This window comes from Castanea sativa, chromosome 7, assembly GCF_040712315.1.
Source record: "Castanea sativa cultivar Marrone di Chiusa Pesio chromosome 7, ASM4071231v1".
NCBI classification, from domain to species: domain Eukaryota; kingdom Viridiplantae; phylum Streptophyta; class Magnoliopsida; order Fagales; family Fagaceae; genus Castanea; species Castanea sativa.
The window spans coordinates 16,636,552-16,662,280 of NC_134019.1; the positions used below are offsets into that span (position 1 = coordinate 16,636,552).

At 38.8% G+C, this 25,729-nt stretch overlaps 1 protein-coding gene across 1 annotated transcript; it reads left to right on the forward strand.

Moving 5' to 3' along the window:
- The first annotated feature begins 12,634 nt into the window (after nucleotides 1-12,634).
- Nucleotides 12,635-13,177, forward strand: LOC142644048 (uncharacterized protein At4g02000-like). Its single transcript, XM_075818734.1, has 2 exons — nucleotides 12,635-12,805; nucleotides 12,854-13,177. The coding sequence occupies exons 1-2, from the start codon at nucleotides 12,635-12,637 to the stop codon at nucleotides 13,175-13,177; spliced, it is 495 nt and encodes a 164-aa protein (XP_075674849.1).
- The last annotated feature ends 12,552 nt before the right edge of the window (nucleotides 13,178-25,729 follow it).

Below are 25,729 nucleotides of genomic sequence, written 5' to 3' on the forward strand. Positions count from 1 at the left end.
ACATAAAGTCCTTACTACATCCCTCAAAATATGTAAACACTCCTCCTAATAAAAATCTCCTAAAGACTAACTCTCTCCCTATGTATATGACTATTTTCATATCCAAAAGTACTCCCTCTTTTTGTCATCAGTGACAAATGGTAAATACATCAAGTAGACATCTCATCATCGCTAGAAGAGCTAGCACCATCATCCTCAGCATCAGTAGCATCAGCATCACCATCATCATCCTCATCCTCAAAAGTCTCTGGAGATGGAGAAGGAAAAGCAACAAAGCCACCCATGACAGCCTGTCGTCGTGCAATACAACCAACATGGGTGTTCACCTAACACAACTCATCACTAAGAGTGTCAAGGCAAGCATCCATGCGCACAAGCTGTGCCATGATGTCCTCGAGAGTCACTCCACCAGTAGAAGAAGGAGCGAAGGTGGATAGAGCTATAGAAGCTGGAGGAATCGTCGTCCCAGGCCGTCTCGAACGTAGCTGCGCCTCGCTTCATTTAACGGTAGCAGCGTCTATGGCACACATGACATGAAAGTGGTCAAAAACAGGAAAGGAGACAGAAAAGTGGTGAAGAATCTTCACGATAGCCGAAGGAAAAATGAGCTTATCACAGGACATCATATCCCTATAGACATCAATGAGGGAAAGAATGAAATAAGAGGGGAAGTCTATAATGAGATGCTCTAGAAGGGAAAGCAAAAACCGAGCACGAGGCTCTGTAATGGAGTTGTAGTGAGACAGAGGATGCAAAACAAAAGTCATAACCATGTTAATGAACCTAGGACCTTTAGCAAAGGCCAAACAAGGAGTGAACTGACAATCACCCCAATCAGAAGGACGCTCACAAAAAGAAGACATAAGCTCGTCTTTAGACACGGTCTTAAGACGATCACAGCGAAGGTAGTCAGGATGCACTACCCTTGGGACATGAAGCACGTCGGATACTATATCTGGTGTGACCACAATGCACGTACCTCAAATGCGAGTGACAAAGAGAGGCACTGAATAATCAAATCTGTGCATGTTGGAGTAAAACTCCTGAATAATCACGGATGGACAAGTGATCGGGACATCACACAGTGACTCCCAACCCCTACTGTGAATGACAATGGGTAGGTCAGTGTTAGAGAAATCCGACAAAATGACTTGGTATTCCAAATGAATGCGTCGTCTAAAAAAGTTCTCTGACAAGTCCTTGTGGGCTTCATCATCATAGAATCGAACATGGGAAGGGGTAGGATCAGAAGAGGAAGATGCCCCGGAATGAAGAGGGTTTCGAGACGGAGTAGATTTTCGTTTAGGTGTCATAGAGCAACTAACCGAAAGAAAGAGAGAGGGAGAAAGAGAGACACGTAGAAAAGCACCAATCTCAATCAATATATAAGAATATAGAGAATGTAAGGTACGTATGCATGAAAATTCATGAGCATGTGATATGCAATAGTAAAAACATCATGGGCTCAGCCCAATCCAAACCTACGAGCACACAATATTGCAACAAAGTAAACACACATCTAAAATGCATGAACATTTCACAAAGCCCATCCCAAAAATGTGATGCAAATGTGATGCAATGCATGATGATTTAAAGCTATTATCACAAAGCCCATCCCAAAAATTTCACAAAAACTTCATCAATTTTGAAAAACCCCAAAAAATTTTCAAAAACCCCTAAAAGTTAGGTCAAATGCACGAAATGCATGAAGGATTTAGGACCCTTACCAGTGAAGAAATACTTGATCTAGGCCGAAAAATCCTTAAGGATGAAGTTTGGAGTGAGAATAGAGTGTTTAGGAGGTGAAAAGGCTGAAAACAATCGAGAGAGATTGAAGAGAAATGAAGAAAAGTCGCGCAGATCCTATTTATAGAAACTCTTAATTCTCGACAGATCAAGAGGTGTTGAAAGGTGTCAAAAGCTTGAAAAGATCCAACTATCGAGCAGTTATCCAGAGGTGTCCATAGCAAAGAGAGTTCGATGGATCGAGGAGTTATCGAAAAGCTATTGAGATTGCGATAAAAAGAAGCTGACGAGCTCGATAGATAGCCTAGCTGTCGAGAGGTGTCAAGGAGCTGTCGAGATTGTTTTAAAAACAATTTTTCAAGAAGAGAAAAGCACATACATGAATGCAATCAAACATCCAACTCAACCAAAGATCCAAACAACATTTTAATCTCTCAATCAAGAAAAAAGTAAGCACATAGATCCAAAAACACACACACACTAAACAAGTCTAATTGATTTTATATTTCAAAAATAAGTTAAGATAGTTTAGTGAGCATATAGTAACACATGTAAATCTTGTGATGGCCAAATCACATTGTACTTGCACATGTATCAAAGGTAGCAAAAAATATTGCGTGTAGTGTTTGAAAAATATCGCAATATTGCATAAGTGTCTCTATGTTATGATGATTTGAGATATGAGTAAATCAATTTAACTCACACACAATCATAACTGCTTGATGGGGACTATCACCTTCGAGGTACATCCTATCACTCCCGCATCTCCTAGAATACACGCTTGTAATCATGTTTTAAAGCATTTTGATTTATTTGCTTTAATTTTCTTTGTATATTTTTCTTTTATTAAGCATATCAATCATGGGCATATAAGAGAGAGAAAAAGAAATATCCAATTATGTTAAGGTTTTGAAATTGCACTTTTGTTATGCCGAAGCATACCGATGTCATTTTATAATTGGCAGGCAACAGTGATGAGATGGTTATTTATGCCTTTCTCTTAGGATTTTTTAGTCCTTCTAGTTAAAAAGAGTGATACGAGTGTTAAGTACAAGAGACAGCTTAATCTTACTCATCACAAACACAAGCCACAAAGCTCACTTGCTTAGTTGTGCATAGAGATGCTCGTCTAAGTTATAAGAGATACAAAGTTTAGAAAACTTTGTTTCATTGGCCAATCAAGGTACACAAGTACCAATGTACACAAACACACACTGTTTTGTATTTTTCTGATTTTTCAATTTTTTATTTTTATGAATGAAAGCAAAATAAAACAAAACTGAAAAACAAACAAACAAAAACATGTCAAACAAAGTAATGCATAAAAACTAGACTGTCTCAAAATAAGAGAGCAAAACACACAAGTAATGTAAAGACAACAAAAAGAGGGAGAGAGGGAAAAGTGACTAAATCATTTAGAATCTTTTTCCTTGCACACCTTAGAAGAACTTTTCCTTTTGACAAACCCTTGAACCGGTGAAGTGGGGAAAGAATTGCAACCGTTCAAGTTCGTAAGGAACATAAGGGCCTTGAGGAGATCTCCAAAAGGAGCAAGAGAGGATGGAAATTGACTCAAGTTTCCTGAAGAAAGCATGTTATTGCTCTGTTGAGTGGCTTGCCACTTGTAGCAATTTGGTCGAGTGTGTCCAGCTCCTCCACAGTGATGACAGAGATGCTGCTTCTTCTCTTTGGACTTTTGAGCGTTACTCTCCTTAGCCCTAAGGTTTTTTATTTCTTTCTTAGTAAGCTTAGGGGGTGCTCCTAAGATAGATTTACCCTTATTTATGTTCTCACTAGCTATCACAGTTTTAGCATCATTATTCTCAGATTCAATATTGTTAGCAGGAGAAACAAAAACAGTAGTACTAGAAGAAGCAATATTAGGAGAAGAAAAATCATACCCTAAACCAGTTCAATTGGAGGCAAATTTCTGCATACGGAGCATCTCATCAAGCTTTACACTTGGGGTCCTCTCCAACTGAGCTCTAACTTGGAACAGTTCCACCTCAATCTTCTTGGTCTTCTCAACCAAGAGATTGTTTTCAAACCTCCAATGATTTGATTTGCTTCATCAAACTTTATAGAGAGTTGTTCTCGTTCAAGCTCCACATCACTGAGTTTCTTAGTGGCCAACCTATACAGCTTCTCATGCTTTTCCAAGACCTTGTATAACTTTGCATAGGCTGTGTAGATGTCATCTTGTTTATCCATCTTTTCAAACTTTAACTCCACCAAGTCTTCTTCTTCATCTACATCTTCTACAATCCCCTTAGTAGGATTGACAGTGGTGGTGAAGGCATTTAGGATTCTGTCATCTTCATTTTCAGAATCATCCTCAAGTTCGGTGTCACTCAAGGTAATAACAAGTGCCTTGCTTTTCCCAATGGACTTGAGATAAATAAGACACTATTATTTCCTGTGACCGAAGCTTTGGCACCCGAAACACTTGGGTCCTGAGGGAACAGTGCACTAACCGCCATCCCTAGCATCCGTCTTCCCTTAGTCTTGACTTTTAGACTGAGAAGAACTTGATTGCCTACGGTCCTTGTTGAAGCCCTTTGCATTGGCATTTTTCATAAATTTCTTGAACTACCAGGTGATGTAGGACTTCATTTTAGAATCTTCATCATCGGAAGACTCATCCGTGTCACTGCTTTTGGCCTTTAATGCCATGCTCTTGCCCTTGCTTGACTTCTAGATTCTAGACAAACCCAACTCATAAATCTGCAGATTTCCAACTAGCTCTATCAATGAAATCTTGTCAATATCCTTTGATTCCTCTATCGCGGTGATCTTGGCATGAAATCTCTTGGGCAAAGATCTGAGCACCTTTCTCACAATCTTGGGTTCAGGAATGGTTTCCCCAAGATTAAAAGCTAAGTTCACTATGTCCTTGAGCTTAGCATAGAACTCATCAAATAACTCATCCCCCTCCATCTTGATTTCTTTGAAGCTAGTGGTGAGCCTCTGAAGTTTTGAATCCTTGACAACCTTGGTTCCCTTATAAGTTTTCTGGAGAATGGTCCATGCTTCCTTTGCAGTTTCAGTGGAGGATATCTTCTTGAACTCCTCATTTGTGACCGCACTGAATAAAGCATTCAATGCCTTGCTGTTAAAATTTTTCGCCTTGATCTTTGCATCATCCCAGTCGACCAGTGCTTCCTTCGGCTTGGTCCAGCCTATTTCCACAACTTGCCACACTTTCTCATCTAATGACTACAAGAAAGCTCTCATGTGTAATTTCCAGTATGCATAGTAAGTACCATAAAATAAAGAGGTGCAATAAGTTACTGTCCTTTATCCATGACAAACAGGGGTCAATGGATCTCATAGCAAAGATTAAACCCTAATCAGAGTGTGCCTGCTCTGACACCACTTGGTAGGCCAAAATTGTATTAAGCCCTTGTGATGGATTAATTGATTAATTAGCCAAGTTTAATTAATTAATCAAATTAACATGCAATATACGTGACAGCACAAACAAATCACCAACTAAATAAATATGTAGCGAAAAATAAATAGACACAGTGATTTGTTTACAAATGGGGAAAACCTCCGAGGGAAAAATCCCACCGGATGATTTTAAGGTCACCACTCTCGAGAATCCACAATTATCAAAACAAGTAGTTACAAGTTAAGGAATCTCAATATCTTATACCAACCTACAGTTGAACCCTTAACCCAATATACAATTGGACTTGTTCTGTAGTAACAATCTCTTCTTGTATTACACGGCTTCCAGTATGTGACTAACCAAAAGATGCGCGGATCCTAGTACGTGACTTGATCACCAACTTGAGAAGGATGTTGGCTGCAAAGTTCTTCTATTCATCACACGATGAAAATCATGAAGTTGCTTGGTCAAAAAACCCTACGGTGTACAAACACAGCAGCTTCTTCAAAATAAATAAGAATTAGGGCAAATTTTGTCTCTAGTCACAATTTGCATGAACAAGATTTTGCTCAATACTCACGCAACTGTGCAACCCTAGATGACCCTTAAAATAATCCTTATGTATGTTTAGGGTTGTGAGAAAAGAAAGCCCTAACATACATTCACGGATTTAATGAAAATTAGAACAGAAAATCTGTTTTTCATATACCTCGACAGATACCCTATCTATCAAGCAGCTGTCGAGCCTCAGGCTGAAGCAGTTCTTTTAAACCTCGATAAATACTAGCTGTTGAGCTTTAATAAATAGCACTTTTTCACTTGATTCTTGGACAGACTTACACGGTTTTAACACTTGAACTGGAAACTTTATTTCTTGAAGCATTAAGCACATCCTAAATCTACCCAATTATAAGTAAAGTGCATTTTGTCAAATGATTAGCTAATTACATAAGATGTTAACATATATTCCTAACATGAATCACATATGTCCTAACACTAAATATTAGCTACAAATTATGTAATTCATTAGGTTATAATCTTTTGGTGTTTTCAATGAAGATGTTAGGATTTCAATCTCTCATTTCCCATCTATCAAATATATATATATGTATGTATGTATGTATATAAATAGTAAAACCTAACATAAACTGTAAAACTTGTTGCACATACCAACTTGCAGATCGGTCTGTACTCTGTACACACAAACTGAATTATTTTTTGGGTATTTCTTCAATGAATAAGAAAAGTTAACCCCACCTTGGTACCAATAAAGTATAAAACATACCTTTGAGTAACAACTTGCAAAATAAAGGCCCGACAATACGTTGGTTGTTAGTTGATAATTTTAAAGGGCATTAACTATACCGACTTTTTCAAACAGTAGAGGATGACTATGAAATTATTAGGATCAGGAACCTATCCAACTTTTTTTTTTTTTGAGAAGAGGAACCAATCCAACTTGCACTGATAGCGAACCAGGGACAGCTTCAACATTTATTAGATAGCCAAAAAAAAAAAAATCAAAAACAAAATATTTTTCGTAACTTTTTTTCGCAATAATTGATGCGACCAATTGGGAGGGGTAGATAGACGCAAATGCAAATCAATGGGACTAGGACCCCATTAGATTTAAATATTTTTCAAATAATTTATATATATATATAGACACACATATGTATTTAAAAGATTAAATCAAAAAAATTTATACTTGACCTTTCAAAATTGAAAATTGACTCAAAGGTTTGTTGATTTCTCTCAACTCTAGAATTTTTTTTTTTTTTTTTTTATTGTTTGTGTCAAATCTCTATGAGCAATATTTTTTACTATGTCTTTAGCTAAGAGCATTCCCATCCAAGAATGCAAATATTTTAGTTTTTAACATCTCAAAACCCTACTTTACCTATTTTAACATACCACTTTACAATACACTCAACATCAAAACTTCTATTTTTTTAGCACCTCATTTAAATATTCTTTATTTAATATTTGTTTGTCTCTTCCTACCTGTATCTCTCTCTCTTCTATAAAGCAAGAGCAGAGAAACCATCAAACACCAAACGGTCCAAACCTAGCTACCTCTTCTCAGCACAACAAACCCACACAGCCACCACCAACACGGCACCACCATCGGAGTATTAAAAAAAAAAAAAAATCAGCCACCCCACCCAAAAACCCAAACTACCGTTAGCCGCCACACCCAAAACACCAAACCCACCTATCTAACCCAACAAAACAACCCAGCCACAACCGAAATATTAAAAAACAAATCAGCCACCCCACCCAAAAACCTAAACTACCATTAGCCACCACACCCAAAAACACCAATCCACCTATCTCTAAACCCAACAAACCCACACAGTCACCACTGGAAAAAAAAAATTTTAAATAAAAAATAAAAAAATCAGCCACTCCATCCAAAACCCAAACTACCATTAGCCACCACACCCAAACCCACAACCCAAAAGCATTTACCACCACCACATCCACCAAACCCATGACCCAAAATCAACATCCACCATCACCACAACTACCAAACCAACCATCCCATGCCACCACTGATCTATATATATTTTGAAAGAGTTTGAGCTAGAGGAGAAGAAGAGAGAGCAAATAAAGAAAGAAGTGAGAAAGAAAGTGATAGATACGGAAATGGGTGGAGGAGAAGAAGAGAGCATTGAGAAAAAAGAGAAAGAAATATTTTTTAAGAAAATAAGAGAGAGACTGGAATAAAAAATTAATATTTTTTATAAGATTACAGCTACAGTAAGCTATTATCTTTGACAACTTACTGTAGCTTAGATGCTAAAATTTTAAAATTTAGCATCTTTGATGTATCATGCTTTTGTTGTTTGTTTTGCTAAAATATAACCTTTTAGCATTTTAATAGGTTTGTTGGGAATGCTCTAAGATTCTACGATGACTATGTATTTTAGTATTTAGTTTTTTTTTTTTTTTTGTTATACAATGACTCTATTTGTGTCATTTTGTGTTTGAATTTTTTTTTTTTTAATATACAAATGATATATGGTTTTGTTTGGTATGGCACTTTGGATATTTTCTGTTTGGAATCAAAAAGCAAAAGTTTTGTCTACCTCCATCCCAGCAAGGATTTGTTTCAGTGATTATTTTAAAATTTTATTTATGTGTGTATTTGGGTGTGTATATTTTTACTTGGCATTACACGGAGAACTAATATTACTTGGTTTTCAGTTGGAAGAACATTTTACAAATAATGAGATAATAAATATGATTTGTAAATTATAGAACTTTAACAATAATATTTTTCATTTTTGTTAGGACATATGTGATTCATGTTAGGAACATATGTCATCATGTATTGGCTAATCCTTTGACAAAATGTACTTTACTTGTAATTAGATAGATCTAGGATGTGTTTAATACTTTAAGTAACAAGGTTTTAAGTTCAAATGTTAAAGTCATGCAAGTTTATCCAAGAATCAAGTGATGAAGTGCTAGTTTTTAAAGCTTGACAACTAGTATCTATCAAGATTTAAAAAGCTGTCTAAGCACAAAGCTCGACAGTTGCTTGACAGATAGGGTATCTATCAAAAATTATGAAAATCAGATTTTCAGTTCTAATTTCATGCCAATCCTTGAGTATGTGTTTGAGTTTTCTTTTCTCACAACCCTAAACATATATAAGGATTATTTTAAGGGCCATAAAAAATAAAAATAAAAACACAGTTGCACAAGTGTGAAGCAAAGAGTTGTTCATGCAAATTGTGACCAGAAACCTAGTTTGCCCTAGTTCATCTTGAAGAAGTTGTTGTGTTTGTACATTGTAGGGAAGCAACTTCGTGATCTTCATCGTGTGATGAACTGAAAAACTTTGCAGCCAACATCCTTCTCAAGTTAGTGATCAAATGCATACTAGGATCCGCGCATCTAATGGTTAGTCATGTATTGGGAGCCGTGCATTAAAAGGAAAGATTGTCACTACAGAACAAGTCCAATTGTGTATTGGGGTATGGGTTTAACTGTAGGTTGGTATAAGGTACTAGGATTCTTTTACTTATAATCGCTTGTTAAGATAATAGTGAATTCTCGGGAGTGGTGACCTTAAAATTACTAAGTGGGGTTTTTTCCTTGAAGGTTTTCCCCATTTGAAAACAAATCACCTTGTCAAATTTCTTTTCCGCTGCATTTTATTTTTGATGATGCCAAGAAAATCAGTAGGCTGGATGCTTCGGACTTGAAAGGACTACTGGTTCTTTCTACGGCCTGAAAAAGAAAGAAAAGCGTATCAAAGGCGACCGGGGCTGCCGGCCAAAAATCCTCCGATGGCAAAGTTAGTTTTTTCCTCTAAGTTATTCGAATTCCAACTTTTTTGGAGTAAAAACTGAACATACCTTGGCCTTGTCTGAAGCAGCCTTTATATAGTGTTCTTATAGACGGTTATTGAGACAGGAACCTCTCCTAGATTCAAGGAGGCTTAACGTAACTGCCATAACCGTTTAGGAGTTACACTTCTATTCCACAACGGGTACATGACCGTTATGCGTGGGATAAGGGATTGTCACATTATATTCGGAGATTCTCCTAAGTATGATACCCTTGTCCTGGAATTCCTTCATCGAGCGCGCCTGTTAATTCTAAGTGTAACATCCTAGTCCACGAATCTTTATATGGACGAGTCCTCATAAGGTAGGCTGTGCGCATCCCATGGACGAGGGATGTAGCTTCGCTATCACCCTCTGGACGTCCTTGTCCGTTACTCTCGTCTTGAGGATAACTTCTGGACGGCTGCGAAGGTGGTGACCGTCCAAGGACGGGTTGAGTGTTTTCATCCCACATCAGTTGCCCCTCGTCCAGGAGTTATACAATGTATCAGCAGATTCTAAAATGCACCACGTGTCGCATATCCATAGGAGGTTAGTCAACTGGTTTACTCCTCTGAGGCATGCGCCACGTGTCACCTTCTAATTAGGTCCGTCGTTGCGGTTACCGAGACTTTTCTGCCTATAAATAGTGGTTTCTCTCTCGTGCCCCTCTCACTTTTCCAAATTTTGCCACTGACTTCCCTCGTCCCCGCTCATCACTGATAGTACCTTCGCAGATGTTCCACGTTCCAAGGATGCCCTAACTTCCGCCCGTCCAGGGCTTCCAGGTAGTAGGACCCCTGCCTTTTGCAGTTGATTACCCTGTAGGGTCCTTCCCAATTGGGTCCCAGTTTTCCATGTGCTGGGTTCCTGGTCGCCAAGGAGACCCTTTTGAGGACAAGGTCCCCCATACCGAACCGTCTGGGCTTAACCATGGCGTCATGCTGTCTGACCATGAGATTTTTGTACCTTGCCGTCCTTTGTTCCGCATCCATTCTTACCTCATCGATAAGATCGAGGTCGAGGCGAAGTTGTTCCCCGTTGTCTTTCTCCTGGTACTCCATCACTCGATGACTTGCCATGTGGACCTCCGCTGGTATGACAGCTTCACTCCCATAGGCTAGTCCACGAATCTTTATATGGACGAGTCCTCATAAGGTAGGCTGTGCGCATTCCATGGACGAGGGATGTAGCTTCGCTATCACCCTCTGGACGTCCTTGTCCGTTACTCTCGTCTTGAGGATAACTTCTGGACGGCTGCGAAGGTGGTAACCGTCCAAGGACGGGTTGAGTGTTTTCATCCCACATCAGTTGCCCCTCGTCCAGGAGTTATACGATGTATCAGCAGATTCTAAAATGCACCACGTGTCGCATATCCATAGGAGGGTATCATACTTAGGAGAATCTCCGAATATAATGTGACAATCCCTTATCCCACGCATAACGGTCATGTACCCGTTGTGGAATAGAAGTGTAACTCCTAAACGGTTATGGCAGTTACGTTAAGCCTCCTTGAATCCAGGAGAGGTTCCTGTCTCAATAACCGTCTATAAGAACACTATATAAAGTTGCTTCAGACAAGGCCAAGGTATGTTCAGTTTTTACTCCAAAAAAGTTGGAATTCGAATAACTTAGAGGAAAAAACTAACTTTGCCATCGGAGGATTTTTGGCCGGCAGCCCCGGTCGCCTTTGATACGCTTTTCTTTCTTTTTCAGGCCGTAGAAAGAACCAGTAGTCCTTTCAAGTCCGAAGCATCCAGCCTACTGATTTTCTTGGCATCATCAGTTGCCCCTCGTCCAGGAGTTATACAATGTATCAGCAGATTCTAAAATGCACCACGTGTCGCATATCCATAGGAGGTTAGTCAACTGGTTTACTCCTCTGAGGCATGCGCCACGTGTCACCTTCTAATTAGGTCCGTCGTTGCGGTTACCGAGACTTTTCTGCCTATAAATAGTGGTTTCTCTCTCGTGCCCCTCTCACTTTTCCAAATTTTGCCACTGACTTCCCTCGTCCCCGCTCATCACTGATAGTACCTTCGCAGATGTTCCACGTTCCAAGGATGCCCTAACTTCCGCCCGTCGAGGGCTTCCAGGTAGTAGGACCCCTGCCTTTTGCAGTTGATTACCCTGTAGGGTCCTTCCCAATTGGGTCCCAGTTTTCCATGTGCTGGGTTCCTGGTCGCCAAGGAGACCCTTTTGAGGACAAGGTCGCCCATACCGAACCGTCTGGGCTTAACCATGGCGTCATGCTGTCTGACCATGAGATTTTTGTACCTTGCCGTCCTTTGTTCCGCATCCATTCTTACCTCATCGATAAGATCGAGGTCGAGGCGAAGTTGTTCCCCGTTGTCTTTCTCCTGGTACTCCATCACTCGATGACTTGCCATGTGGACCTCCGCTGGTATGACAGCTTCACTCCTATAGGCTAGTCCACGAATCTTTATATGGACGAGTCCTCATAAGGTAGGCTGTGCGCATCCCATGGACGAGGGATGTAGCTTCGCTATCACCCTCTGGACGTCCTTGTCCGTTACTCTCGTCTTAAGGATAACTTCTGGACGGCTACGAAGGTGGTGACCGTCCAAGGACGGGTTGAGTGTTTTCATCCCACATCAATTTTAGTTAGTGATTTGTTTGTGCTGCCACATACATTGCATGTTAATTTGATTAATTAATAAACTTAGCTAATTAATCAATTAATTAATCACAAGGGGGCAATACATTTTTAGCATATCAATTTTCAACTTTCAAAGAAAACATGCCAATAAATTAGAAGCAAAAGCTAGGCTTCACAATAGAATGAAAAATGAAAAAGCTTATTGAAAGAGAAATTACTAGGAAATATAGTAAAGATTCAATCTTAAATCATTTTTCGAGATTAGGAGTTCTCTCTCTCGTTTTCTAAACGAGTCCCTCCCTCCCTAAGGGCATTCTCTAAGTGCCTGAATTTTTTCCTTTTCATTTCACCACTCTCTTAATGGCAGAAAAAGTGATTGATGGCTTAGGGAACATGAAGTTAACAACAGAAGAGGAAGAAGTCATTGCAATATCTGATGAGGGTCGTCTGCATGATATTGAAAGCTGCAATTTGAGTCTGATTGGTAAATTCTTGACTTGCAAATCTTTTAACAAGTGAGCAACCATGAATACAATGCGTACAACATGGGGGATGCACACTAGTCTGCAGATCGTAGAAGTTCGTATGAATCATTTTCAATTCAAATTTCAGACTGACTTTGATTTGAACCGAGTGTTGAAAGATGGACCCTGGAGTTTTGATAATCAATTGCTCATGCTTAAGAGATGGCATAAAGGGATGGTTGTGAGCAATGTGAATCTAGACTGCACTTCCCTGTGGATCCAAATCTAGGGGGCTCCGTTTGATATGGTTACTCCTCAGATAGCAACTGAAGTTGGAAGTCGGTTGGGGGCTGTGGAAGATGTTGAGAGGCATATAAGAGAAGACACTCCGAACTATTTCATGAGGGTTCAAGTTGCTTTTCCCATATCAAAACCTCTAAGACGTGGAGGATTTATTGCAGATTCAGATGGCGAACGTACATGGGTGAACTTTAAATATGAGAGATTGCCTATATTATGCCACTTTTGTGGACACTTAAGGCATGACTTAAATCACTATGCGAGTCACCTTGTACCTGAAAAAATTGGTGGGGTTGTTGATTATCAATACTGAGATTGGCTGAGAGCTTCAAGTGGCCGCCAATGATCACCACCACAAGATGGCTTTGCAAATCCAAACCACCATTCAGGGATGGCCAAGAATCAAGGAGAGGAAATCACTCAACGAGATGATCAAGCCGAAAATCATGGGATAGACATGGGAATCCAACAGAATTGCCCCGAGGAGAAAGGTGTTCAGGATGTCAATGAAGTAAATTCTATCCCTAAAATCATGGATGAAGATGCTGATAATTCAAATTCAAAATTTGAGACTTTAATAGATTCACACGATGATGGACAGAGTGGGCCGAAACTACCTAAGCCTAAGGCTACTTGGACCAGAATCATGAGGATGGATTATGGGCTAGGAGATATTATAAGGGCACCTGAGGGTCCAATACTAGAAAGAGAGGCAGTATACACAACGCTAAAAATCATATACTAGATATGGAGGAGGATGTGCAGAGAGCAACAAAGCGTGAGAAAGTCGCTCAAAATTCTAATGATATATTGGCAGGGGTGGACCTTCACCCTTGTCGAGAGCAATGAGGCTCATAAGCTGGAACTGCCAAGGGCTTGGGAACCCTTGGATAAGTCGTAGCCTTTGCAAACTTGTGAGGGAACAAGCTCCCAATATGTATTTTCTAATGGAGACACGGCTGGATAGAGAAGGATTTGACAAACTATATGGCTAGCTACCTTCTCCGAATAGAGTTATTGTCAAGAAGCCTGATTTAGGGGGAGTTTTGGCCTTAAAATGGAAGAATGATGTGATGTTTGAGTTGATAAATTACACAAACAACCATATACTGGTGAAAGTAAAAGAGGATGATGGGTTTGAATGGTGGTTGACATGTTTCCATGGGTTGCCAGAAGCAAATCAAAGATACAAGTCTTGAGAACTACTGGGACACCTTAAGTCTTTTGTAGAAGATCCTTGGATGTGTATTGGAGATTTTAATGCCATACTCCAATCTTCGAATAAACTAAGCAAACGACCCCCCCCCCAAATGAACCATATTGATGCATTCTGAGGTGCTTTGGAGGCATGTCAGTTTAAGGATTTGCGGTTCAAAGGCTACCAGTATACATGGAACAATAAAAGACCTGGAGATGCAAACACAAAAATTCGGTTAGATAGAGCAATAGCTATGAGGGAATGGAGAAATAAATTTCAGCATAGCTTAATAACCCATTTACCTCCCCATGCTTCAGATCATCTGCCTATTGTTCTTCAAACAAACCAGTATAGGAAGGGTAGAATGCAGATCCAAAAAGGCTTCAAGTTTGAAGAAGCTTGGCTATTATGGGAGGATTGAGGATGTAGTAAAACAGGCATGGGATGGTACAAATCTAGGTGGCCACGGGTTAGAGCTCCTACATCAAAAAATACAGGTTTGTGGAGAGAAGTTGAGGACCTGGGAAGTTCTAAGACCAGTCCAAATACTAAAGAGGTCAAGCAGCTTCAAAAGAAATTTGAGAAGTTGAATATGGAGGAGATATCTGAGGAATCGAAGCAGAATTCTTAGGGGTGAGCAAGACATTGGATGATTTATTAATGAAACAAGAAATTTATTGGGTTCAACAATCCAGAGTTTTTTGGCTAAAGTATGGAGATAAAAATACACAATTCTTTCACTCTAAAGCATCACAGTGTAGAAGGAGAAATCATATACAGGGAATTAAAAATAATGATGGCAATTAGGTGTAAGAGAAGGAAGATATAGCTAAGGCGGCAACTAACTATTTTGATGGTCTGTTCAATGCAGGTACATGTTCTCAAATTGATGAATGTCTCAACACAGTGCCACACAGGGTGACCCCAGATATGCAACAAATACTGTCCAATGAATTTACTGCTGATGAGATCAAGGGAGCGTTGTTCCAAATGGGACCTACAAAGGCACCTAGACCTAATGGTATGAATGCACTAATTTACGAAAAATTTTGGCATGTAGTGGGTGATAGTGTTATTGCTATTGTGTTGGATTATTAGAATTCTGGTGTTATGGTTCCTGAAATTAACCATACAAATATTGTGCTGACCCTAAAGTGAAGTCACTTGAGAAAATGACTGATTTCCGGCTTATTAGTTTGTGCAATGTTATTTATAAAATTATATGCAAAGTCCTAGCTAATAGGTTGAAACAGATCCTCCCAAATATTATCTCCTCTACTCGAAGTGCTTTTGTCCCTAGACATCTCATTACTAACAATGTTTTGGTGGCTTAAAATTTTGCACACTACGCACTCTAGGAAGAAAGGCAAAAAAATATCACTCACATTGAAGCTAGACATTAGTAAAGCATATGACAAGGTAGAATGGCCATTCTTGTAGAACATAGTGACCAAGTTGGGCTTTCCAGAAATATGGATCAACTGAGTGATGGGGTGTGTAATCACCCCTTCTTTCTCACTCCTAATCAATAGGAAGCCCTATGGCAACATCAAACCATCTAAAGGAATTTGCCAAGTGGATCCTTTTTCACCATACTTGTTCTTTTAGTGTGCAGAAGGTTTCACTTCACTATTGGCAAAGGCAAAACTGGGGGGACGCATTAAGGGTGTATCTATATGCAAAAGGGAGCCCAAAATCTCAAATCTAATGTTGGCTGATGACTCTATTTTATTTTGCCGAGCTACACATGGAGAGGTTGATGTGATCAATGAGGTCCTGCAAACATATGCCAATGCATCGGGGCAATGTATTACCATGGAAAATTCTTCAATGTACTTTAGCAGCAACACTCAAGCTAGCCAAAAGAAGTAGAGATTGTGTCAACATTAGGGGTGAAGGAAGTGGAGCGCTTTGAAACATATTTGGGGTTACCTACCCTGGTTGGAAGGGCTTAATACCAAACTTATTCTTTTTTGAAAGATCGAGTTTGGAAAAAATTGTAGGGATGGACAAGCATGATGTTAGCTAGGGTAGGGGAGGAAGTGCTTATAAAGGTTGTTGCTCAATCCACTCCCACTTATACTATAGGGGTGTTTCAATTGCCAGTGAAGTTGTGTGACAAACTTAATGCATTGTGTGCTAGATTTTGGTAGGATCAAGTTGGAAACGAAAGAAAAATTCACTGGAAGAGTTGGGATAGTCTTCCTCAACCAAAAAATGAAGGGAGGATGGGGTTTCGAGACTTAAGGTTGTTTAACTTTGCCATGCTTGCTAAACAAGGTTGGAGAATGATGCATGATCATGAGTCTCTTCTTTTTAAATGGTTCAAAGTGAGATACTTCCCTCGGCGCCATTTTCTTGATTCGGTTGAATCACCTAACAGTTCGTATGTGTGGAAATCCATTGTGCCAGCCATGCCAATTTTAAGAAGTGATTGCTGTTGGAGAGTGGGGAATGGAAAGTCTATTAGGGTGAGTACAAGTAAATGGATTCCTAATTATCCATCTAATAAAATCTTGCATCCAGTCAATGAGGAGGGGGAGGAATGGAGGGTCTCGGATCTGATTGATTTGTACCTAAAATGGTGGAGACGAGACATAATTATGGAAAGGTTTAACAGGGATGATGCCGAGGCTATTTGCTGAATCCCTCTGAGCTGAAGGAATGTGCCAGATTCTATTGTTTGGATGCATAATAAGAATGGGGTTTATTATGTCAGATCAGGATATCATTTAGCTAGGAAAGTGATGAGGAAAGACAACTGGGCTGAAAGTTTGAGAAGGGCAAAGGGGTGACTAATATAGAAGTCCTTATGGAAGATGTGAGTACCTAGCAAATTGAAGGTATTTTGTTGGAGAGCTTGCCATGAAATTCTTCCTACTTGGGTGAACCTAGCAAAAAGGAAGATTATAGAGGATGATATCTGTCACTGCTGCAAAAAGACTGCTGAAACGGCTATTCATGCCATCTGGGATTGTGGGGCTTCTTCAGGATGTATGGGCAGGAAGTCTTCCTATGCTGCAGAAAAGCTCTACTATTTATTTTGATTTTAGGCACCTATTTGAATGCTTGCTGGACAAACTGTCTACACCAGAACTTGAACTTTTTCTTGTGCAAGCTTGGCTTATATAGAACCAGAGAAATGTCATAGTGCCTGGAGGACAAATAAAGGATCCACGGTGGCTGAACAAAAGAGCTGTTGAGTACCTCAAGGATTAAAAAAAGGCCCAGGTATCTTGCAGTAGCAAGCACGGTATCAAGCAGAAATGTGTGGCAACCTCCACTGCCAAATGTGTATAAACTAAACTTTGATGTTGCAATTTTCTCAGACCTGAAATGTTTTGGATTTGGAGCAATTATCAGGAACTCAACGAGCGAGGTGATAGCTGGAATGTCAGCTAAGGGACCATATGTGAGTAGCAGTGAAGAAGCAGAAGCTTTGGCATGTCGAAAAGCTCTAGAATTCTCCATGGAAGCAGTTTTTTTGAGCTGGAGTCCTTGCTAGGCCATATTTATGAGGATATAAGATGCTATATGAGCAGCTTGCGGGCTGTGTCTATTAGTTGGGTGAAAAGGGAGGGAATATGACAGCTCATTCATTAGCTAAAAATGGTAGGAACATTGTCGATAATTTGTATTGGGTAGAAGATACACCACCACTTGCCGTGGAAGCCTTGTACTAGGATCTTTTACATCTTATTGAATGATTGAATCGTTTCTTTCTCAAAAAAAAATCGAGATTTTTTAAAAAAAATTTCAATTTATTCAATAACTGACTCAGTTGAATTCTATTAATAAATAGTTATTATCTATCTTATCACTTGTTTGTATATAATCATAAAAGAATAAATACGTTTTTTTTTTTTTCGTGGGCCAAAATTTTAGTGCTAGAATTTGAATTTTGGGGGTCTTCCTCCTCGCCACCCCAAAGCTCTTTTCGCGGCCCACTGATCTAAGTGACGTGGCCTCTAAGATTTTAAGTTAAACGCAAGAATTATTCATCAAAAAAAACTAGTGAGACAAAATAATAATGATAAGAGAAAAAAAAAAATTTTAAAAATAGATAAGATCATAGAACAGTAAGCAGATCCAAAAAAAATTGACATATTTGTCTTTGTGTGCATTAACATTTTATTTTTAGGAATCAGATCGCTCAAGATTTTGACAAGGACCCCCAAGAAATACTCTGGTGTTACCGTGTTAGGTTTATTTGTCTAGGAAGGCTGTTAATTACTAGAGTAAAATAGCAGAATTAATGGGTCGCAGTATGTAGAATTGCTTTCCCAAGCAACATAAAAGTTCTGCCATAACCATTTGGTTCAGGAACATCTAGTACAGGATTGGAATATTGGATAATTGTTATCCAATTAGTGGAGAAGAAGTATAATTCCTTTTCATAGGGAATCAAGTAGTTTCTCTTTTTTGGACTCCAAACTTAATCTATCCTCTTTCTTTCTCCTTAGAAGATTAAGATTGTGTGAAAAAAAAGAAGATTGACATCATCTAGAATTTATACACTTGGAAAATTAAGATCATCCAGGGATCTATGGCAACAAAACAAAAAAATAAAAACATAAAAAATAAAAATAAAAATAAAATAAAAAGAAGAAGAAGAAGCCATAAGATAGAATAAAAAAGTGAAGAAAACAAAAGGTTAATATCAATTTTTATTTACATGATTTAATATTTTTGTTCATTCTAATATCTATTCTGTATATTGATAATCAAGGAGTTACGTCTAAATCTGGAAAATCATGGATGAGCTAGAATTTATGTCTTAATTCAAGAAGTAGAGAATCATGATAGGAGAAAATCATGGAGTTATACTTCAATCTTTATCAAATAGCACCTTAGTGATCTTGAACCAACGTTGGACTTTTAATTCGACATTTCCACTTAGAAAAAATAAAGAATTTGATTAATATACGGGTCCCTGGCCCCTACATGATAACAGGGTTTACATGACTTTTTTTTTTCCTCTTATTTCTTAGTCACAAACGTATTTTATTAATAAAAATTATTGATAAGTACAATTAAATTGTTTTTTTTATCTAAAACATGATATTGACTATTAAGTTTTGGTGTGACAAAAAAAGGTTGCAATGATTTGTAAAACATGAAGGAGAAGTTGATAAGAACTGTTATTTCTATCTAATTGCAAGGCTTCTAAGCTCTTTTTACGTGTACTAATTAAAAAAAATAAGGAATAAATGAATAATTTGGATTGTAATTAAATTAAGATTTTTATCAACTTAAAAATTATAGGAAAATAAAAATTATATATATATTCTAAAAATCTAAAAAAATTCTACAATTTGGTAAAATTACTTGGCGCAACCACGGCTTCTAAGCCCAACTTTTATTTTATATATATATATATATATATATATATATATGCACTGTTATTGTCTTATACTCTTATTGCTAGTGGAATTAATTGTAGTCCCTTATCATTAACTATGGGCTTTTGTAATCAACATTTATTAATCAGATAATGTTTGGGTTTAAATTTGTATTTTTAATTAATATTTAATGATTTTTATAGATGTAATAGTTCTCCACATCTCAAATTAAGTTAAGGTGAGAGATTTCATTAAAAAAAATTCTTATTTAATTCATACCTTTCATTCAATGAGAAAATGGGGCTAATTCTATAGGATCAAACCTATGGAATTTAAGCAATGATAGAAGGGAATAAAAAATGAAAAAGAGAGGGAAAAAGAATCAAAAAATAATAATTAAATCAAAATGAAGTAGAAGAGCCCAAATTCTAAATGAATGAAAATGTGACTCAATCGATCCTAGTTACTCTTCAAGGTAGAGTGAAAGAAGGGAGGAGATTCTCAAACGAGGAAAATGATCCAACAACTTTGAGAGAATTAAACGAGGAGCCATAAGAGGAGAAAATCTCATGTAGGGTTCTATAGAGTGATAGTAAGGGTGACTTATCTATCAACTTTTCCATTATCACCCCCAAAAAAACCAAACTCTGTCTTACATAAAGTTGCCAGAGTATGCTTAACCTCTGAATTCTAACTTGGTTTCAGAGTAGTTTTTCTACCGTGACTTTCATTAATGGTTGTTCCTCTTCTACCTTTTAAATTTAATCTAATGATTCATCAATTACCACTATTCACCCTATACTCTCACAAACACTTGGAAAATTACACTTTATCCTCCTAACCTATACTTCTTTTAAACTTAACACTCTTAAACTATGAGAATGCACACTTAACCCCCTAAATTATTACCCATGTAACACTTACAGGGGTGGCACCAAATTGAAGGCAAGGGGTTCAAATGAACCCCCTGACTTGAAGAAAAAAAAATTAATACATATATATATTGACCCTTAAAATAAAATTTTGGACATCCTAACTCTGAAAGAAGTAGAGGATGAAGATGCTAACAAAGATTCACAAGAGGAGAGAAATTTTGTTTTGTGGCGGAGGAGATCAATTTTTAGCCATTTTGCAGCGATAGAGGTCCCTTTGTCATAGTGGCTTGTGAGCTGTAGGCAGTAGAGGAAGTAGCACTAGCGATCTCCACAGATTTAGAGAGAGAGAGAGAGAGAGAGAGAGAGAGAGATTGAAAACTGTTATGTTGCAAAAAGGTGAAAAAATTGGGGATATCGGTGGGGTAAGTGGGGAAATTAATTAGGATGCTACATTTTGCTTTGCTAATTAAGAGTGTGTATATATATATAGATTGCCACATTGTGGTCATGTAACAAATATCTTTAGGATAAAGATCTTCTAGATTTCATGAAGAAAAAAGCACAGAGCATTAAAAGGCCGCATTGCAATGGTAGCTTCGCATTAATGTCAAGGTGGTCACATGACCACCTTGACTTGCAAAATAATGTGTGTGTGTGTGTGTGTATATATATATATATACACACACTTGCAAAATAAATTATACACTAAACTAACCTATTCTATCTACCTTAATAAAAATTTTGAACACCCTGACTTGAAAATCAAAGGAATTTAGGTTCAACACAAATAAGAATAATGATACATCGACAAGATTTTCACAATAATTTTACAATTTATCATATGTAGTAAGTTGTTAGTGATTCTAACTTGGGTTCAATACTAACATTACTTGTTTACTCACCAATAACAACTTGTCGCATAAGAATTATCGTGAAAATGTTGTAGACATTAGCATTACTCCAAAAATAATTTTGGCCCCTCAAACATAATCCTTAACCCCTTAAACTCCAAAAAAAATGGGCTTAAATAATAATAATTATTATTATTAGCCCAATAACAACAAAAATAACCCTGTTGATGCCCACTTTTTGACAAAGGGCCCAATAGTAGAAAAAGCCCAACAATATGAAGAAAATGGGAAGAGAAAATGGTAAAGCAAGCCCAGTACGCCGAAATAGCAGAAATAATGGCCAACAGGCCCACAAGAATGATAAGAGGTAAAGAGGAGATAAATGGGCCGAGGAAGCCCAAGGAATGAAGTAGTAAACCCATGAGAACAATAAGAGGTAAAGAAGAAGTAAATGGGCCGAGGAAGCCCAATAAATGAGTTAGTAAATTTATTGGGTTGGCTTACAGGCCAATAAGCTCGAAAAGTAATAAGAGGTAAAAATTTGGGAATTGGGCCAAGGAAGCCCAAAGGATTTAACAAAAACCCATGAGAGTAAAAGAGATAAAGAAGAAGTAAATAGGTCGAGGAAGCCCGAGGAATGAAATGGGCTGGCACAGCAAGAATGTTGACTCATAAAGCCCAAAGAGGTAAGGATGTGGAAATTGGGTTGGCACAATAGAAATGTTGGCCAATAAAGCCCAAAAGAGGCAAGGATGTGGAAAGTGGATTGGCATGGTAGAAACATCAGCCTGTAAGCCCAAGGGTAACAAGGAAATAAAAGAAAGGTAATGATATAGCAGGATTAATGCAGTGACATGGCAGGATCCCCAGCCAAGAAGCCCACAGACACAGGAAAGAAGATGGGCTAAGCAGGAAAGAGAGGGTCTACACCTAAGCAATGCCCAGTCTAAAGAAGAGATGGAAGGCAGAGAACGTGAACCCAAAGGCCCATATGTCTTTCACTCCTCAAGAGTTAAACACCAACTAGAACGTACAGCAAAATCAAACAAACACAGATGCAATAGCAAAGGCGTGAAGGTTAGAAAAGTAATGGATTCAAACGAAAGTGGAGCATAAACACAGGGCCCAGGCACCACCTACTTGTACCCAGGCAATACATGAGAGGTGAGCCATGGGTTTAAGGTATGAAAGGATGTAGTCTGGCGGTGGGGAGAAAGAAGGAGTCTATTTTGGGGTTCCCGCTCAAATGTTTTTGGGAAGAAATGTCTTGCTAGAATGGCATCTTGCCTAAAAAAAGTAAGTATAAGTTGGAACCACTGGATGCATGCCATAGAGGTAGATGAGGGAGAGGTTTAACACTTATCCAGATGAGAGTAGTGAAAACAAAGAGAGGTATGAGATAAGACAAGTCTTTTTTTTTTTTTTTGGGAATGAGGCGTGGTGCAGCCAACACAGTGTAATGGTAGTGGCTGGGTAGCTTGCAGGCTAGTGGGCAGTCTTGGAAAGACGCCCACAACAAGCCAAAAGTGGTTAAGGAGTAAAAATGGCAAATCCTATTATGGTAGACAATATAAAATACAATAGTTGTGAACAGTGGAAGAGAAGAAGAACCACGGCAAGAAATAGAGATAGAACAAGGAAGAAAAGGAGAGAAAAGAAAAGAAAAACATAGAAATCAGAGAAAAGCATGAGTGATAGGAATAGAGGCATGCATCAATAGGCTACCCATTTCTCTCCCTCTTGACAGACCCACTCTTTAATAATTTAAGAATTAGAGTTTAAGTCATTTAGGTCCTTTTTCCAAAGTGTGTAATCTCTATGGTAGAATCCTTCTCTAAGGTTACCCACATTGGAGATTGGCTCCCTTTTTAGTCTTGTGTTTGTTGAAAAGTTAAGCCCCTTTCTTTGGCAAACGAGTTTTACTTTTTGGTTGATGAATAATTAACTTGTTAACTTATTACTAAATTGTTTATTGTGATCTCGTTATTTGTGATTGTATTATTCTACCACAATCTTGTTAGATTCCTTTGTTCTGTTATTCAGGCGTTAATATTATTTGTGAAATGTTTATTTATCCAACCATGTTGTGTTTCCTACTGTAATGTCTATAACAATTACTCCTGCCATGAGCACATTGTACACTTAGGACTCCTGCCAAGGCATGTCTATACTGGGATGGCCCAACTTGCACACAAATTGGTCTAAGGTGTGTTTTACTTAGGCCAATCCCAACTCTCCTACTTCAAAATCATGGGTTGTGGTACAGTAGGAGAGATCAAAGCCCAACAGCACAAAAGGCCAACCATAAGTTATGCCCCCAAGATCAAAGACAACACAAAACATGAGTACCGTGCCATCATAGGCAAAATCAAGGCCAACCATGCCACACCAGCCCAACTAAAAAAAAGGTACTCATGGAGCGGGGGCTGGGCCACAGTAGCAACAAAGGATTCCTGCTGACAATACTAACTTCTTTATTGAAGTGTTGCAGTATGTACAGCATTCCTAACAACAACTAATGGAAGAAATTTGCTAGCTGAAGGCGGATAAGACTAAGGAAAAATGAAGCCAACATGACCCCGAACATATGGCAGACAAGGAAGAAACCCCTATGAGTGGTGGCCCGCAGAACTCAGAGTAGCGTTTTGTTACGATGGTTAATATCATAGCACTTTTAGAGCAAGAAAGAGCCAAGGCAACCAAGGAGAGATTTTATGCATAAAGACCCCCTATCTACTAAGGACACTCAGCAAGCTGTATCTCAAGAGATGTGAGCCGTAAACTTTCGCACAGTATGATGGTAGAAGGGGAAGTGTTGTTGAGCACATATGTAAGTTTATTGACACCCTCGATCCCTACGCAGCAAATGAGGACTTGTGTCTCCGAGACTTCTCAAAGTCCTTATGTGACATACACGTGGTACACTGGCTTGAAGCGAGGATCAATCCCAACATGGGAGACGTGATAGACGTGTTCTACACCAAGTATTTCCACAAAACGGAGACAATAACGCTTGCAACTTTGCAAGGAACTAGGAAAAATGGTGAAGATCTGATGGAGTACATCAAGAGGTTCAGGGACATAGCCCTCGATTGCTATGACCACTGTGAAGAAAAGATGTTGGTGGAAATGTGCATGGGTAACATGATCATGGAATATAGAGATGTCCTGGAAAATTTGGAAATCTTGCAGTTTGCGCAACTATTGCAAAAAGCTAGAAAGACTGCCCAACCAGTCAGGCCCAGCTCTAACAAGCCCAAGGAGCGGAGATCCATGCCACAGGTCATGACAATGTCCACTGGCAAGAAAAAGAGGAAGTTAGATGGAAGGGAATATGAGAACCCTCTACCAATACCATGCACACCAAAGGTGCTGGATATGCTCCAGGACATATGGATCACAGATGGAGTTTTCAAACCCAATCAAGTTTCTAGAAAGCCCATTGAGGAAGAATGGAGGGACCCACATTTCTGCCGTCTACATAATTATGTGCAGCATGTGACTGCAAAATGTTGGGCACTCTGCAGACTAATGCACCACCAAAAAAAGAGGGAACTCTTGAGCTATCCCAACCAAAAGTGTAGAGAAACCTACTCCTGAATCATAAGGGAAAGAGAGTAGTAATAGCTGTCATTTGTGCGGATTCGGGAGAGGACGAAGAAGAAAGGCTGACTCTAGCTGCCGCTGCTATCACTACTTTACAGAAGAGTTCTCAATTCAAGAACTTGTTTGACCAATTAGAGCTCACGGCCAAAGAACGAAGGATCGCTACAGAGGCTTTGGTAAGCATTGCCTCAAAAGCAGGATTAGAATATCTTGCAGCAATAACTAGAGCTGACAAAGCTTTCCTATAAGACGCCAACAAGATTACTTTCAGTGATGAAGACATGGAGGTGGGATACTCAATCCACAAAAGGCCCCTCTACTTGGCAACCTCTATAAACCAAATTCCCATTAAAAGAGCCCTGGTTGATACGGACGCTTCAAAGAATCTCATCCCACTTAGCACATTACAAGCAACAAGAATCCCAAAAAGCAAGATCTAGGGATGCCCAATGGAAGTAACAGGGTTCAGAGGAAGATGTGAGTATACCGCAAGCCACATATAACTATGGCTGAAGGTGGGTCCAATAGCCTCCTTGGCTCGTTTTCATGTGGTAAAGATAGAAGTTTCCTATCATATATTATTGGGAAGACCATGGTTGCACAAGCATCGCCTAATTTCATCTACCTATCATTAGTGTGTGAAAGGGAGATTGAATGGCAGGATGATACGGATAGCAGTGAACCCATCACCATTTGAGCAAGCAGAAGCCCATTTAGTAGAAACCATGTAGGAGGACATCATTTGGAGAAAGCTCATTATCTAAACCACAAGGCATCTTTGTCCCCAAGTAGGAGGACATCTAGGACAACCCAAAGCTTGACTTGAGAGAGTTGCTAATGTGGAAGAAGAAAAGGAAAGAAGCACCAACTTCGGAGTTAAACAGTATGCCACGATATGTCAGGGTCTGAACACCTGACAGAAAGATAGTTTATAAATTATGAAGGTGCTTAAGACCTACCTGCAGTATGCAAAGGGGTCCCAAAGGAGGACCA